We start from the raw sequence: 17,673 nt of genomic DNA, 5'->3' as shown, positions 1-17,673 counted from the left end.
AAGGAAATAGCATCCCTGAAGCACAGATCAGTAGAAGTGCATACAACTACATGTAAATTCTGAATAGCATAGCAGAATAATTATGTAAATTGAATATGCAGTGATGAAGGTAATAGGGGGTTTGGGTTATGTTAGCACTGGGGTTGAATTGCCGTAGCAGTTTGCTTTTAAGCACTGGAATAGAGCAGTGGCAATTTTGTTTTGCAAAATGTTATGTGATACCAGTTATTTCCATCCTTGAATAAGTTAACTTGATGAATTTGTTTATACAGAAAATAATTTTCCTACAGAGGGCTGAAATACAAGGGAATACACAGAAGTGAAATGAAAAATCTCGCGTAGAACTGCTCGCATCTTCCCTGTTCAGTCCTGTACGCCCTGTCATCGGTGACGTTCTACAAACAGACGCACATTGTCCTTTGAGCGGGTGATGACGCAAGTGACCCACTGGTGGTCTGGCTTGTTTTGCATCATTCACACGCTGTCCGTGATAAAGCGCATTCAGAGAGGGTGGCTGTTATCACCGGGCTGATTCTGTGTGCCTTTAGGGTGTCCTTCTCACTACCTGCCATTCTGCTTCATTCCATAAAGTGGCTGAGGCTTGAATTTGTGGCCATTCTCCATGAACTGACCCTTTGGGCCACCAAAGTCGAATCACGTTCGTCTGGTCCGCACAGGAGAACCTAAGAGAATCTGCCAGAGGCTGTTACATAGGATGGTAGAGAAACAGGAAAAGGCATTCAGCATCTCAGAAAAAGACATTTAAAATCTTAATAATGAGAAAAAGGGCCACATTCCACTTTTCTATTAGAAATGGAAATAGTATCTTTCTTTCCCCTTTCCCTTTTATGTTAAATATGTATTTTTCTACCCATTTTTTTCCTCGTGCTCTCCCCAGGTGTCCTTATAGCTTTCAAATATTGGCAGTAAATATTGAAAATAAAAGCTAAGACATTTGTGGGCTGGAGGGGATGCCAGTTTGCATACGGAAGGATCCAAGAAGCTGGAACAGGAGGGTTTGCATTCTTCCTTTCAATGCGTTTTCTGTTGTGTATGCACGGGCCCCGTGAAATGAGAGAGAATTTGGAGGAAGCGCCTCCTTTGAATGACTCTCGAATGCTTTAGTGGTCCACTTAGCTATATAAAGATTCTTTGAATGTGCATACAGAAGGGAACTTGGCCAAAGATTGTGACTTGACTAGCGTAGCTCCCGTGAAACGAAGCCACGGAGATTGGCTGCTGGTGCAGTTTCCTTGCTCTGGTTTTCCACCCCCAGTGTTCAAGTTAGCAGGAAACTGAAATGCTGTTTCTCAGTTAAGAGTGATGAAGATATTTTATTTTTAAATGGATAATAAACACGCTGCTGCTATTTTTTGAAAAACACGAAGCACCGAAAACACGTCAGGTCCATTTTTTGCAAACCACACTGTCATTATCATTAATATCTACGTGGCCACTTTCTTCTGAGGGACTTTGCTTTTTCAGATACTGTCTTCTCCATTATGATCTAAGAAAGTAGCAGCATTTTACCTGAGGAATTTTTTTTTTTTTTTTTTTTTTTTTTTTTTAGCCAGCGAGCCCAACGTTGGTATATTTTGGCAACCCAATACGTGTTTTATAGTGTGCTCCTAGACACGTAAAAACTTTTCAGTGGAGATTAGAGACACAAAAGCAAACCATTGAACTAGTTTTGCTTAGTAAGTACAGAAAACCCAGAGAGTCAGATAGTTGTCCACCAGGTATATAGCTGATAAAATAAATGAAACCCACAGCTTTTCTTCTGCTTCCTTGTTCTTTCATTTACATCCAGTGATTTAGTTTTGACCCACGTCATTGGATAATTGAAAATACTGAATTAAGTGTTTTGGACACCGTGCCTCCAGAAGAGGATGCAGACTTTTTAAACATATGGTCACAAAATGGACTTTGAGCCCTTTGAGGATTGGAGGGGAACAAGGGAGAAAAGGCACCTGTGAGCATCGTGTCTCTACCCGCCGGCCTGCCCTGCCAGGTCTCTGGTTCATTAACAAGCTCCAGGTCAGGGATGGGACCAGGTGACCCTTTCCTGGTCTCAAAGGTTACCTTCTCTTTGAAAAGGGGGCCATTAGGTCTTTTTCATCCCAAATCCTTTCTTCCTTCAGGATGGCCACCTCAGAAATCTTTCTCTTGCTGGTGACAGGCCACGTTATGTCCCTTCCTCTGTCTGATTTGTCTTAATCTGCTGAATGGGCAGGCAGGGAGAGTCGTCAGCCGCTCTTTAGTACAGACCCTGCTGTCTTTAGCAACACGTGGTGCAGTTCGTAGTCCTTGGGGGAGGAGAAGGCCCGACAACGTTGACCCTTAAAAAGCAGGTTCTGCCGACTCCTACCGTGCTAGATGCAGGAGTGACCACCCTGGGACGCGTGCCCATCCAGGGAGAGCGGTGGCCTGCTGCCACTGTGGTTTTATGTGGGAGAGGATGCGTAGACTCCCGCCTCCACTTCTCGCAGCACCCATCAGTTGAACGTCGAGAGGTGAGGAGGCCATGGGTGGCAGTGGTATGTATGTCAAAGGGGGATGTTTCTGGAACGCATTCCTCTGAAGTCTCTCTCAAGTGGAATTTTAGGGCAGAAGATGTGTCGCCATAGTAGATGTGGTTGTGATGTTAGGAGTGGAAGATAAAGGGCAGAAGGGATCGTAGGCTCATTTTTTAAGTGATCATTAAAAATATCTGCGCCTGGACATGCTTCTGAAAAGTGTGAAGTTCTGTGCAGCTGCGAAATCTGTCACGTGATGGGTGCACAAAGATCTTTCTGCCCGGGTGAGGGCCCTTTCAAGTCTGGGTGCTGTGCAGAGCCACCGTGAGAGCATCAGCCGTCTGGAACACCAGCTCCTTCAGCTTCTCAGAGAAGTCTGTGTGGCTTAGCTTTAACATGTCAACTAGGGAAATGGTGTGAATTAGGAAAAGTGACCCCATTCTTCTTTATTTTGATGTGAACTTCCACGAGAGTACTAATTATGTGTGGGTAGCCCTGATTTCTGCAGGAACAGTATAATGTCGTGGTCCTTGGGCTTCTCCTGTTAGGGGTGGGTGGTGCTATTTCCTCCTCGTTGGCTTCACCACTTGCTCTGCCTTGTCCCCTACCTCCCTGCAGGTAGGTGGCAGCTATTAAAATGTGGGTGAGCGGCGTGTCTCGTGTGTCGTACCGGCCACGCTGGCAGATCCGAGAAGATCTAGGGAACCTAGGGAGCGCGGTTCTAGCTGCCCAAGTTAGCCCAGTGTCCCCCTTCCTGAGTCATGGGGATGCTGTGCATCAGCAGGAGCAGCCTCTTGCAATGTGGCACAAGCAGCCACCCGTGAGCCTCCCGCTTGGCGCTTGAAGTGCACCCTGTAGTCAGAGGGTGTGCTTTCTGCCTCACTCCTGTGACGCCCGATGTGCTCAGGTCTGTGTTGTGCCACGGTGCCAGGTGGCTAATGTTTGTGTTGCGCTTCTGCGATGAGAGAACATATTCTCTAACTAGACTTCTTTTCCGTGTTACTGGCAGATCTTAATTCGATCCATAATCCATAAAATTCAGTAGCCTTTAGATTTTCAGTGAGAATTCTTGACTGAATGATGAGTCTTTTTTACACCCTCCCCCCCACCCCCGCCCCGAATATATTCGTTGTTGGAGCACCTGGGTGCCTCAGCCGATCACGTGTCCAACTCTCGATTTCAGCTCAGGTGACGATCTGACAGTCCGTGAGGTCCAGCCCCGCCTTGGGCTTCACACGGGCAGTGCGGAGCCTGCTTGGGATTCTCCCTCTCCCCCTGTCTCTCTCTGTCCTCCTCCGCTTGCTCTCTCTCTCTGTCTCTCTCTCAAGATAAATAGACATTTTAAAAAAGAGTACATTTGTTATTAAAAATGGATTTGACTCTTTTCAGGAGAGCTTTCTATCTTTCTTTCCCTTCCTTCCTTCTTTCCTCCCTTCCTTCCTCCCTCCCTTCCTCCCTCCCTCCCTCCCTCCCTCCCTCCCTCCCTTCCTTCCTTCCTTCCTTCCTTCCTTCCTTCCTTCCTTCCTTCCTTCCTTCCTTCCTTCCTTCCTTCCACAGTCTTCTTTAAGAAGGGGGCAACCCAGTAGCTATCCTCAGGACAGGGTTCTTATGTTATAAGGCTAGCCAGCGATCGTCCCAAGTCACAGAACACATTCAGCAGGAAACATTTCTGAGGCCTGAAGGACACCCCTAAAGGCCAGGCCGGCACTGGACTCCTAGGGAGATCTCACGAAGAAGATGCCTTCGGATCAGTCCCAGGACTCAAATGTGGGCTCTGGAACCAGACAGCTTTTGGCTACAGTCCTAGCAGTGCAACTTCCTGGGCTGAGCACGTAGCCTATCTGACCCTCAGTTTCTTCATCCTTGGAAAGTCTGATTACAAAATGAAAAGATGAGGCATGATGACTGTTTGCAATATACTTTCATTTTAAATGAAAGCAAATTAGGTTTCTGTATCTAACTTTCTTTGTTCTTTCCTTCCTAAAAATTTAGCATAGTTAATGTACTTCAGGAGTACTTGATGCTAGAAGAGCTATTTAAGGTAACAATTTAGATTAAATTAAGTGTCTTAGAGGTGTTCCATCCAGTCACTTTCAGAGAACTTAAAAAAAAAGCCTATTAATTTGTCATTGAACTCATACGCTTGTTGTTCAGAAGTAAAATAGCATCCCCCCACCCCTCCTCTCTCTTTTTCTCTTCTCAACTCTTCTTTCTTTTTCTCAACCAGGAGAGTAGGGTGAAGAACTTATGGGTGGGGTTTAGAGGCTGGGGTGGCAGGGCACCTGCTTGGAGCGAAGTATTTGGCCCCAGGCTGGGCGGCTCGGCACCTGCAGGCTGACTGTGCGGGGGGGGGGGGGGGGGGGGGGGGGGCAGACGGGCCCAGGGGGCAGGGCGAGGGTCTTGCTCCCATCCCGCCATCCCGCCATCCCGCCCGGGAGCTCTCTGCCCAAGGTGGCCCCGTGGAGCATCTCACACGTTTGGACCAGTGTCCCGAGTGCTCCTGGGCCTTTGCCCTCACGGCGAGGAGTTGGCTTTTGTGTGTCCTGTCTGTTGCTCAGGGTTTGCTCTGTCTCTGTCATCATCAGTTTATTCTATTACCTGCATTTTATTACATTCTAGTGTAGCCATTAAAACAAGTTTTCATCTTAGGACCTTAAAATTTTTGTTTTGTTTTGTTGGGTTGATTTTACTTGATGATGTATCCCACTTTGTGTTGCCTTAATTGATATTTTTCAGTTTTTAGTACTTTATCTTGTCATTTTTTTATTTTGCTTCTTTGTCTTTTAAGTTTCTTTCTCATTGTTTACAGACTTAGAGGAGGGGCTCAGTCAGTTAAGCGTCCAACTCTCAGCTCTGGTGCACAGTTCGTGGGTTCAAGTCCCACACGGGGCTCCGTGCTGGCAGTGCAGAACCCGCTTTGGATTCTCTCTCTCTCTGTCTCTCTCTGCCCCTCCACAGCTCATGCTCGTGCTCTCTCTCTCTCTCTCTCTCAAAATACACTTAAAAAAATTTTTTTAAAAACTTAGAGGAAAATTCTATACTCAAGCTGAGAGGCTCGATGTTCTTCTCTCTACCACCATTGGGCCCTTGATCCTAACAGCTTATTACAGTTTTTATTATGGCAGCCGCCGGATCTTTCAGAATCGCGACACGTTGCAGACCTCCTGTGCCGGGAACGTCTCTCTCCCTCTTCTCCTTCATTAGCTTCAGTTCTTCATTTAAAAACCTTTTAAGCATGTAAAATATAAGGATATATTGCAGCACTGTTTACTCTTCTTCTAAAAGATGACATTTTGGCCTGAGCCTCTGAAAAATCCGATTAACCTTCAGGACCCCAGCCTCAAGGTTGGTTTTCCCCAGTGTGGTGGGAATCACCCCATCTGCAGGATCTGTCTGAGGGCCCCCCTCCTGCTGTCCAGACCTCTTCACTGGCTGTCTTCTCATCACAGGTGCTTCCACAATACGGTTCCTTTTCAAACTACCTTTCCGTTTGGGTCCTTAATGTTGATGCTGATCAGTGTGTGACTGCATTCTGTTTTGCAGTAGGTCAGGGCAGCTAGCTGGATTTCTAGTAAGTTCTGGCCCTTACTTGTTTAAAAAGCCCGTACTCTTTTTCACCAAAAAGAATTAGTTGTCTATGTGCTGTGTCTTAGGTGGAAGGAGTTGATGCGACCCCATTTCAGGTACTGTCACTTAGCCCTTCATTGTAGACTCTTAAAAGCTGAATGCGAACCCTTCCGTAACGGGTATGGGATGGCCTTAGCACGGCCCTCTGTATGGCGTGTATTCTCTGAATACAGAGTTTGGGTTCTCAGTGGTCTCTTCAAGATGGCCTATGCTTCGGCGCGCCTGGGTGGCTCATTTGGTTAAGTGTCCGACTCTTGATCTCGGCTCAGGTCCCCATCTCTCGGTTCCTGAGATCATGCCCCTCATCGGGCTCCGTGTTGGCAATGTGGATCCTGCTCGGGATTCTCTCTCCCTCTCTCTGCCCTTGCCGTGCTCTATTTCTCTCTCTCAGAATAAATACTTTTTTTTTTTTTTTTTTTTTTTTTAAAGGCATACGTTTGGATCACATTGGGGGACAATTGCAGCCCTTCAGAGCCTGGTCTAGCAGAGGTGACCTAAATGTCACTAAGCTATGGACCCCGAGCACATCCAGCTGCCCACCAGTATGACCCACTCTCGTGATAAAATGTGAAATGGAATAGAGCTGGCGGAGGGACAGTGGCCCTTCAGACTGCTAGCACCATCCTCAGAAAATGTGCTTCCTCCAAGGTTGGAAGGGCTTGTCTAGCTTCAGGAGCGGGTGGCTCTGTATCTCGGTGACACCAGCCACAGTGGGAGATAAGGCTGAGGAAATGAAAGAACTGTATGAGCAGGGAGGAGAAGTATAGAGATGTATCGGTTTTGCAAACGTGCTGCGTCTCACTCTGTTTGGGTAGCACGTTAATCCCATTTCACTGAGCTTCGTAGGTGTCTTCTCATGAAGACAGAATCTGCGTCGGGTTTTCTTCAACGAGTTAATGAGAAGAGCACTTTTGAGTAGTGCCTGGTAAGGGCCGTATACGTGTTTGTTGTTGTTGTCGCTCTTAACTTGTGTTGTGCAATTAAATCGATCTGCTAAAATTGATAAGGCACCTACCTGACCAGGCACTAGGAAAGCAAAGATAAATAAGACACACTTCTTCCTCTTTTGAGCCTATGTGATAGTTGGAGAAAGACATACACTGACGCATACACACACACACACACACACACACACACACACACACACACACACACACACACAGAACTTTGGTTTCAGTTCATTGTGGTAGTGCTCCCACCGTATTCTGTGTGTTTTAAATACCGCTTGTGCAGGGTACCTTCCTTCACGTAGGTGGAGTGAGGCTTCTCGTGAATGAGCGATGGCCTAGCTGAGTCTTGCAGAGCCGTAGATGGAGCCGGGAGGGGAACGGAGGTGGAAGAGGCAGGTGTGCCCGTTAGTGAGCACATTCTGTGTGTCTGCACGTAGAGGGTGCGGAGGGTTTGGGGTGCGAGGAAAGTGGAAAGTTGCAAACATCGCAGAAGGCCTTGCAGGCCAGTGCGGACTCTCAGACGTCATTGTGTAGATCGGACTTGAAGCAGGACGGCGCAGTCAGGTTTACGTTTTAGCTGGTCGCTGTGCTGGTGCGTGGAGGGTGGGTTTGTAGGTGATGTTCTGGTGGCAGTGCCATGTCCCTGAAGTAGGAAGTGCGGAAGGCAGAGCAGGTCCGGGGTAGGCACCATGTCTCCGGGGCTGAGGCCGTATAGGGCTAGAATTAGAAAGCACCCCCACCCCCCACCCCTTGGGGTCCTCCCTCCGGGAGGTCACCATGTAGAGGCCAGCATCGGCTAAACCCGCGCGAGTGGCCATCACGGCAGCTGTCGGAGGTTCTGTGTCTGTGCCAAGCAGCTCAGTGGCTCCATTCTCAGCATCGTAGTGTCCGCTCGAGGGATGTTTCTTATTAATAACATTCTCTTACCCCCAGCTGGAAGAGCTGCCCCGTGCGTGCCTGCCAGCTTTCCAAATTATAATTTGGGAGAGGAATGTTTGTATGGCCACGTTTTGGCTTTGACATTATAAAAGACTAGCTCTGAATGCTAGAGATTTAAATTAAATAGCGACTGTGGAGGTAGCACGTGTGTCCTTTCCTCGGTAGTCTGATAGCGGGTGACCCAGCCCGTGGATCACGAGGGTGACGAGGCAGCGGGGAGGCGGTTATAACAGGCGAGGTGGGGAATGACACCTGCCTGAACTAAAGCAGTGGCCACGGAGGGGAGTGGCCCTTGGGATTGGCTGCTTGTTTGTCCTCCCAGCTTGTGCTGGGGACTGTGGATAAAGGACTTCGCTTCCACTGGTGTGGCTTTAGAGGAAACGGTCTTTGGTGCAGTGGGGTTCTGTCTCCGAGTCTGCAGTGGATTCAGCCCGAGTGGGTCTGAGCCACACCAGAGAATATGTTCCCAGGCGTCCCCGAATGCGTTCCCAGCTGTTTGCCTTCCAGATGTGTGTGTGAATACTGGCATTTGTGTCACATACCACCAGCGTTTTCATCCATTATCTCATTTAAACCTCATAACGAATCTTGGAGGAAGATAGAATTACTGACCTCATCTTACCGATGAGAAACTGAGGCTCGGGGAAACGAAGTGATTTGTTCAGGGTCACAGACAGACAGGTGATACATGACAGAGTTGGAACTTGAGCTAAGGTGTGTCTGACGCACATCAGCCTAACCCACAGTCTGTATTACCCTCATTTGTTGAAAAAAATTCTGACCTTAGTTTTCTGGAGACAAAGCAGTTGTAATGTAACACTTAGTTGAAAATCCAGATTAGCTGATTGCAAAGCAGTAGCAAAGGCAATTTAATTAACATGACTTTATCTTGTCCTTGGTTGTGATGTCTTTGGGTGGACATTGAAGATTTTGTAGCTTTTTTGACTTCTTGGCACGCTTTTGATTTGTGTGTTGATGTCACGAGAAGGTGTCAGCATGGAAGTGCTTACCTGTCTCTGAGCAACGTTAATAGTGCAAGGTCTAATGAGTTTGGAAATCTTTCGGTAATCAGATCTGGGATGAGTGCTTCCCTTGGCTACAGGCTTTTTTTTTCCCTGAGCATTTGGAGAGGTCTTGTCTGACTTTTAGCAGCCTTGGAGGTTCCACGCAGTTCATTCATGGGCAGGGCAGGTGGAAAATCATTAGCGCTTCTCTCCTTCAGCAAATTGATATTTCAGCAAACCTGGGCTCTGGCGGCTTTAAGACAGTAAGCCTTTTTACTCCTATAGGACAGTTCACACAGGGTGCGGTAACCCCACTAAATTAAACTGTGTACCTCGCTCTGGTGCAGAGAGGTCACGGTGAAAGGCACTGGCTGCCGACTTACTTTACCTGGCAGTGGTTCAACTCTGTGACAGGCCTACCTCTGATTTAAACAAATTTGAGAAATATGTAAAGTTTTGGAAGCAGTTTTGCACTGATTTGATAAAAGAAACCACAAAACACTGCAGCGCAGGTGTTGAGAATGTTTGAAAGCTGATTGAGGGAAGCAGATGGCTTTAGTCAGTGGCATCCAGCCAAAAGAGCAGGTGCTGGTCATGTGACCGCTGGTTACCAGGGTAATCTGATTGCTCTTGGCGTGCAGATGAAAGGAAAGGGGCCCAGCGTTCAGCTGTAGTATTGTATAATTTGTGGCAGTTAGAGCGGAAATAAATGCTGGAAATGGAGCCTCATAGTAGGGGAGACTTCTGTCCATGTGTAGCGTAAACACTAGGACAGTTGGGTGAGGAACTGCTGTATGGATTTTTTTTTTTTTTAATTTAAAAAATATTATTCTTTCCATGGATCTTTGGGGACTTCAAGTTTTTAGGACACTGCCTTTTAAAAATTTTTTTAAATTAAAAGAACTCTTTAAACCTAACTGCCATTTGCTCTAATCTTGAATTCTTGTAAGTTATTTCCTTACGTGGCTATCTACCCTGCTAAAATGTTCACAAAATAGAACAGGGTCTGAGTATTTAAAAATAACTAGTTTGGGACTACCAAATATTTTATTCGTTACTAAGATACGTTTTAGGCGGGTGATGGATACTTTATTCTGCTAACATACTTTTGAAATATTTTACGTGACATGTGCTTTACTTAAATGAAAGCATAGAGATGTCTTGGTGTCTTTTGTAGTAGCTGAGGCTGAGAAAATATGCTGTTTAATGCATTCTGTCAGCACACTTTTCTGGGAATTTATGAAGTTTCATAAATAAACTTTGTAAAGGTTTTTAAAATACTGTGTTTTCAAATTTATTAGAATTTTATGGTTTCTAGAAATAGAAAAATATAACCATTACTGAGGTTTGATTATTTTAAATGTTGCAAAACATGATAATTAATATTAGAAAACCTTGGGTCCAGTTTGGAAATTGGAATGGAAAGTAGCACTAAGCGTACATTCTAAAAGAATGTCACATAAAGGTTTTGAAGCCAATGGTAAAGTTAAATTAAAAAAAAAAATATTTTCTCAAGGTTCATTCGTGTCTTTTGACTTATGTAACATTCCAATCCTGTTAACGTCTGGCAGAAACATACTGTGGAACATGCACTTTAATTATTGGGGTTGTTTTTGCTGTATTTTTGTATTTCAGAGACCTAGCTTTGGAAAAAAAAAAAAAAAAAAGGCTACTGTGACTCTCTCAAAAAAATGCCCAGCACCAAAATGAAGCTTATTTTAAATTAAGAAAACAGCATTAAGTAAAATCATGTAGAACAGGAAATTGCCATATGTTTTGTTATATTTTAAGAGGCTGTCGTCGGATAATAATGTAGCTGGGTGACATAATGGAGGACACCTAGCAGTGTTGGTTATAAAAAGGGCTTAAATAGGAGTTTTAAAACTCTCTGCAAGAGACACAAAGAAATGATCATTATAGTCTAGTTTTCCTTGACGTTCAAAAACAAAACAAAACAAAACGTATCCTGTGCCTTAAAAATTTGATAGCAAAACGACTTCTTAATCTGATTTTTCACTATGGTTTGGTGTACTGGCAGGGATTTTGCATTGTCTAGATAACAAATGTACTCTGTGTGGTATTGGGAGTTTTTGCATGAAATTTCTCTTTAATTAGGTCAGGTATTTGCCAAAGGTCATCAGTATGGGGTTTTGCCATAAAAACTTAATTGAGAGTGCCACTTAACTGTAAGTGGCCAACACGCATTGATTTATCAGTTGTCATCGATACTTTCGGGATATTAATGTGGGAAATATAAGGCATGGGGCATGTGGAAAACCTCATTAAAAAGTGAACACTAAGTGATCCACTTTGAATTCTAGTAATAAGAAACCTGATTCAGAAGCAAGTGCTTTGAAGAAAAAGGTCAACAAGGGAAAAACAGAAGGTTCTGAAAATTCAGACTTAGACAAAACGCCCCCAGCATCTCCTCCTCCTGAAGAAGATGAGGACCCAGGTGTTCAGGTAATACCATCATTCTGACCCCAAGCCTTGGTTATTTAGCATGGGTAACTTTAGCCGCACACCAAGTACACCAGACCTCCCCTGTCTTTGTTATAGAGCTGCTTTAAAGATGGCTTTGTTGTTGTCTGGAACATCACATCCGTAGCAGTGAGAGCTAGGGGGCCAACACGAAATTAAACTCCCGACGTCTCGGGTTTGTCATCTTTGACTCCGGGATAGATAAAGCTGAGTATCTTCATTTACTTCTGCAAGCGTCCCTTCCGCTGTTTATGTGTATATTAGTGTTAGCGTATTGTTAAGATACTCGGTCACTTAAAGCTTCCTTCACATTTCTGATTTTCTCTGAAGTTTGGTTGCCTGTCCATTCTTTTATTTTGCAGAACAAGAAACCAACATGTAATCTGTAGCTCGTCTTAAGTGTTCTGACATCCGGTGGCCAGAGTTGAGACATTTAGTCATGTAATAATCCAGTTTCTGTGAACAAGTTAGTGACTCTCTGGATGGCAATTGTGCAGAACTTTCCAGTGTTAGATTCTCCTGACTTTTGGAGAATTTTATAGGAAGCAGTTGAAAAACCGAAATAAGCATTAGGGCTTTAGGCTCTTGTGTGTAGAGTGCACTGCCTTCCCTGATTGGACTATAAGGTAAGAGTCCCTGCACGTGACCGTTAAAAATTATTTCCTTGTTACATTCTCTGGAAGCATGCCAGTGCGGTCCACTGGGATGGCTAGGAATGTCACTTCTGTGAATGACATCTGAGTTATCATGGAGCAGTCACTGAGGAGTCCTGCTAGAATAGAAGTCGGCCCCTAACGGCCTGCTTGCCTCTTCTGATCGCTCAGTCCACACTAAGCACTGGCTACCTACACCTGTACCAGTTTGCTTGAAAGTTAGAAAAAAAAAAAAAATTTGGCAGTGTGCAGCTCTATTCTAAAGAATGTCAGACAGGGTTGGTTTTGGTTTTTGTTTTGCCAGTCTGTTTGTTTTTCAGTAGAACTCCCTGGTAGCTGTAATGTCACAGAATGGCTTAGGCTAAGAGGGCCTGAGAGGGAGCGGAAAGAGAGCGCGAGTGTGGACGAGTGCGGTGTGGTTTGGTGTGGTTCTGTAACTAACCTGGGACACCTCTGGCAGTTGGGGTTAATTTTGTGCTTTTCCTTTCATACGTCACTGAAAAGATAGGCAAGGTAAGTGGGCATCTTTTAATTGCTTGAGGACTTTTAAACTAAAGTATTTTAATGATTTTGCATTGTATGTTTATGCTCAAGGGTCTTTTTTTCCTGAATCATGTTTGCCTAAACTAGGACCTTTCTGACAGTAGTATTTAGACAACATTAAAAAGATTTATTCACACAGGTCAAGAAAATTCCCTTGTTCTCTCACAAATATCGCTGCTGTTTCTTAAAAGTATTTGTATTAATAGAGACTCCATTGGACTTTAGGAAGTACTAATTTTTTTTTTCCTTCTGCATTTCAGTTACAGAAAAACTCAACTCAACTCAAATGAACATTAGTGCATGCTTTCTAATTGGCTAGTGCTTAACTGTTAGGGGTTTAGTAGCTAATACAAGCAACCACACAAGAAGATCTGACGTTGCAGGCAGGTTTTTCTCTGTGTCTCTGACACAGGAAGTGATGCTTGCTGCTGTTTGTTGTTTCTTCCGGTAGGATATGCATGAAGGGTTTAAAGTTCTGTGATTGATTTGTTTAAACCAGTAAATGCCGTATCATTTTAACTCAAAATTGTGTCACCAAATACTACAACAGACATCGTGGAAACACATTGAAATCTTCTCTTTGAGTATGGCTGCTTTAACTGTATGTAGCTTTTCTCAAGCAATCAAGTTTAACAAGTTGACCCATAAAATAATAGGTCAATTCAGATAGTGTCAATTCAGACGTTTTGAGGTGTGGTTTAAAGGGAACGCTTACATTTTGATTTCACAGAACTCTTTCAGATAACCGTTTAACAGACCATAAGAGAAGCATGTTATGTCATATATTAATTTCATGTTGGGGAATTGTAAAAGGACTCTTGATACCCAAAATTAATGAACTGAAGATCAATTATTACTTAGAAGGTAGAGACGGCCATAGCACCATGGAAAATTTTCAGAAAATGGAGCTGTAATTGTATTTTGAGGGTTTTCGCTCTTAGGAAGTGGCCTCGTGTCCACTACCAACGAACCCCATCACCGCTGCACACATTTGTAACACCAAGCTGATGCGAGGAGAAGCTTCCATAGCTAAGAAAGTTCTACCCACCAGTCATAGATTTCTATTCCAAAAAAGAAAAGCTTCCTGTTTTATTGTAGTGGAACATTTCTTCAGTAGTGAGCTTTGGTATGAAGTGGCTTTGTCTCAGACTCTAGCTGAGGGCGTTTAGTTGTTGGGGCTGGAAGGATACCGCGACGTGGCCCCGACCAGGGAAACCTGACAAAACATCACAGATGCGTCATTAGTGGCACGTTCCTCCCCTTACGGTAATGACAAACAAGATGAAAATACAGACCAATCCATGGCAATTTAGTTAAATTGACCTATTAAAGGAAATACAGATAGTATGCTACATGTCACAGAATGAGAATGTTGTTTCTGATAACAGCCTTTTATATCTTAAAGAGATTGAGAGACCAGGAGTTATCTTGGATCGACTTTGGGTAGAGAGAAAGGAAGCTGTGCAAGGTAGCTTGGCCTTGTAGCCCCGGTGCTTCCTGATTTTTCTTTGGCAAGGTAGAGCTAATTAATGATGACTTTAATCCTACTAATTGCATCTGGAATTAGTATGTACCGTGCTCTGTTCTAAATGCTTTACGTGAATTCTGCCATGCGGTCTAATTCCCTCATGTGATCTTCACAGAATACTTAGGAGGTAGTTAGCTGTCATGAATCCCGTTCTGCAGACCAGGTAACTGAGGTCCACAAAATAAGTTGTTCAAGGTCACCTAGTGAGAACCGGGGCTACTTGAAAAACTCAGCACTCACCTCCAGGGCTCACAAGGTCAAACTGCCTCCCGTGACGTCGGGCGGGTCACAGATGGCAGAACCCCTGCTGGTTCTTGCTCTGCCCTGACCTGGAATCGCTTCTGGGCGGGGCTGACCTGGAAGGCCAGAAGAGGAACCTCTGGCCCCCGCTGCTACTCCCACTGGCCTAAACCACTAACAAGTCTGTTAATAGGATGTTACCCCACATCCCCTTGGGTCGGACTGCACCTCTGCAGTCACGGCTGTGTAGGACTAAGGGCTCAGAGCCTCAGACGACTCATTTGATGGTCATATTCAACCGAGTTTGTGTCGTCAGCTACCTCCGATGCCCTCTTGAGAGCAGAGAGAGCAGAAACGTAAGAAGACAAAACTCGGCCAGCCCTACCCTTTGAGACAAGGTGCTGGGCTTCCTTGGTCCTGACTGGAGCCACGTACACCCTTGCTTGTTCCTCCTGGGTCTACACGGTCCGGGGGCGGGGGGGGGGGGGGGGCTTGCTCGCCTCTCGCTCTGCCTTACTGACCAACTTCACAATTCACAAGCTTCTTTAAAAAGTTTTATTTCATAATTCTTAGAAAAAAGTTCCTAAGTGTTCATTTCTCAGTATTTTTATTTATTCTGTGTGCTTCATGAACTCATCTATAAGTTGTAATCTTATATTTATCAGTGGTTTAAAACTCACATGTATCGTTTTACAGTCAGGTTAGGTTTTACCAAATACACACATTAATGAAAGGTCAGTTCGCCTCATTTTCAATTAACTGACAAAACTAATTCTTTACCAAAAAGGTCAAAACAATATAGAATTATTTTGAACAAAAAGTCTGTTTCTTTTAGGGCCAAGCTTAAAATCAAGCCTTTTATTTAAATGGCCTTCTGAAATACCATTTCAGTATTTATATAGAACTTTATAATCTACTGATTAGCTTCTAATGTCACTTCTTTGGATCTTCTATTAGAAAAATTTTGAAGCCTACAAAAATAGAAAAGTGTAACAAACCCCTATGTACCCATCGCCCAGCTTCTGTATTGTTTCCCCTTTTGAGCAGCGCACTGCCTGAGTAAGGAGTCAGGTTGGTTGTTCCTCCCATTCCCCAGCTGAAGGTCTGGTGTCTGGGAGTGGTGATTTCCCCCCATTTCCATTATGTTCATTGCCCCTGTGGTTTCTTATGTGACTTACAGGGATAAGGTTATCAGCTCTACTTGAAGGTTAATTTTTAAAAATGTATCTCTTAGCATCCCGAGAGAGGTTACAAAGAGCATCAGTGACGGCTTTTTACACCTGCTTTGTTGTTTTTGTTTGTGTGTTTGTGTCTGTGTTTGTGTTTGTGTTTTTAGAAGCGACGTTCCAGCAGGCAGGTGAAGCGGAAGCGATACACGGAAGACTTGGAGTTCAAGATTTCCGACGAGGAAGCAGATGATGCAGACGCTGCTGGGAGAGACTCCCCCTCCAACACCTCGCAGTCAGAGCAGCAGGTCAGCGGCCCGTTCGCGTGGCTCTTGTGCACGCCGCGGAAGGTGGACTGGAGACTTGATAGCTGGAGTCCCAAAAGCTCCGTGGAAGCCTTGGACTCTGAGCCGGAGAACGTTCATTTACTGTTGGCTAACGTGCTGTGGGAAATGAGTTGTTTAGCAGTGTCTTTCACAAAGCCCCGTTCGCTGAAATTCATTTTTATATAAGCCTATGATACGTAACTTGACACAGTTTTGGAGAATTAATGGTCTGTGTTGAGGAAGAGTCAGAGCTACGATGCAAGGAGGCTGAATTTACCTCTGAAGAATTCAGGGCCGTAGCTTCTGGGACTTTAATAAACCGCTCAAGCTTGTCTCCTGCTGTTAGGCACCGTCAGAACCCCTTTATGAAATTACTGCCTTGTAGTACCCAGCAGGGCATACTTTATTCTCTGTGCAATGTAAATGATGGATAAAATAGTTTGTCTAAAATATGGGTAGTAATGTAGGATTGATCATTGTAAAGATCTTTTTTTTTTTTTTTTAACGCCCCTCTGTTCCTATTACCGTACTTCAGTTAACAAACTGGTAACCCATTGAAAAGTATATTGGATGCAGTTTTTTACTCTATTTGGTGCTTTGTGCTATGTTAAGTTGTTACGTAACGTTTTACGTGGCCAACATGGATAAAAGCTGCCTACGATAACAGAATGATGCGGATATTTACCCCATGGGTATAGATGAGGAAAAGTTACATTTTTGACTGCTGTCATGCAGAGATCGTTTTCTCTTGGCGGCTAGAGTTTCTGAATGCTCTCTGGCTTTAGGGACCCTGCTAGTCCACGTAATTAAACCACATAATCATGAAGTAATAAACACAGATTTTCCTTTTGCCTTTCTGGAGAGCAAGAGCCTTGTTCTTTACCGTCCTGTTTCCCACCGGCGACTAAAAGGGTATGATTTAAAGGGTATGAATTTAAAACGTACAGAGGTAGATGCAAAAGGAATGATTTCTTGTTTTGATGGCTTGGAATGAAATGTTTTCCATTTGGATTGATGTAGCCGACTTTTTTGTTTGTTTGTTTGTTTTAGGAATCTGTTGATGCAGAAGGTCCAGTGGTAGAAAAAATCATGAGCAGTCGTTCAATAAAAAAACAGGTGAGCACCATTTGGAGTGATCAAAACCTCTGGTGTATGTAGGACTCTTAAATTATTTTCTGCTTTATAATTTCCTTTAAAAAAATTCACTAGTATAAAAGAAAACTTCTGGTGATATTTCTAATCCTGTCTGATTTGTTAGCCAAATATAAAACTTCGGGATATTTAGCCCCAAATGAAACTGAAATATATCAGACAGTCAGTGCTTTGTGACATGATTTAGAGTAGGCAAGAAACTCAAAAGTCGCCAAAGAAATGTACAGGGCTTTTAGAGTTATAGGCTGCCTTTTTCATAAATACTATTCATAAAAGTCATAAACATGAATTTACCTCTCATCTCCCTCAGGGAAGTTCCCTGCCCGCCCCCGCCCCCGCCCCAGGATGGAAGTTTATCATTTTAGTGAGTAGGTGTTTTCTCATACTTTTCATAACATTTCTTCACGTACAATTAAAATATTCATTAATCTCTTTTTTGTCAGTGCAAAGTGTAATTTTTGAAGATAATATGACTTATTCTTCAAAATTCTTCAGCATTTGTGTTGATCTGCAAAGGTGAAATCTGGGTACCTGTCACTAGTCTGATA

At 44.1% G+C, this 17,673-nt stretch overlaps 1 protein-coding gene across 4 annotated transcripts in view; it reads left to right on the top strand.

Annotated features, from left to right (window-relative positions):
* Positions 1-17,673, top strand: part of CHD7 (chromodomain helicase DNA binding protein 7) — a 191,886-nt gene that overhangs the window by 110,650 nt on the left and 63,563 nt on the right. For all 4 annotated transcript variants that reach the window (XM_086696025.1, XM_086696026.1, XM_086696023.1 and 1 more), the window contains exons 4-6: positions 11,358-11,499; positions 15,818-15,955; positions 17,024-17,089. In XM_086696025.1, the coding sequence (XP_086552151.1) occupies positions 11,358-11,499; positions 15,818-15,955; positions 17,024-17,089 (346 nt within the window). The remainder of the gene's footprint in view (positions 1-11,357; positions 11,500-15,817; positions 15,956-17,023; positions 17,090-17,673) is intronic.

The sequence above is a fragment of the Puma concolor genome, chromosome F2 (genome assembly GCF_028749965.1).
Source record: "Puma concolor isolate L17-30 chromosome F2, mPumCon1.1.hap2, whole genome shotgun sequence".
NCBI classification, from domain to species: Eukaryota; Metazoa; Chordata; class Mammalia; order Carnivora; family Felidae; genus Puma; species Puma concolor.
The sequence above is the reverse complement of the archived record's forward strand: the minus strand, read 5'-3'. Positions and strand labels throughout refer to the sequence as shown.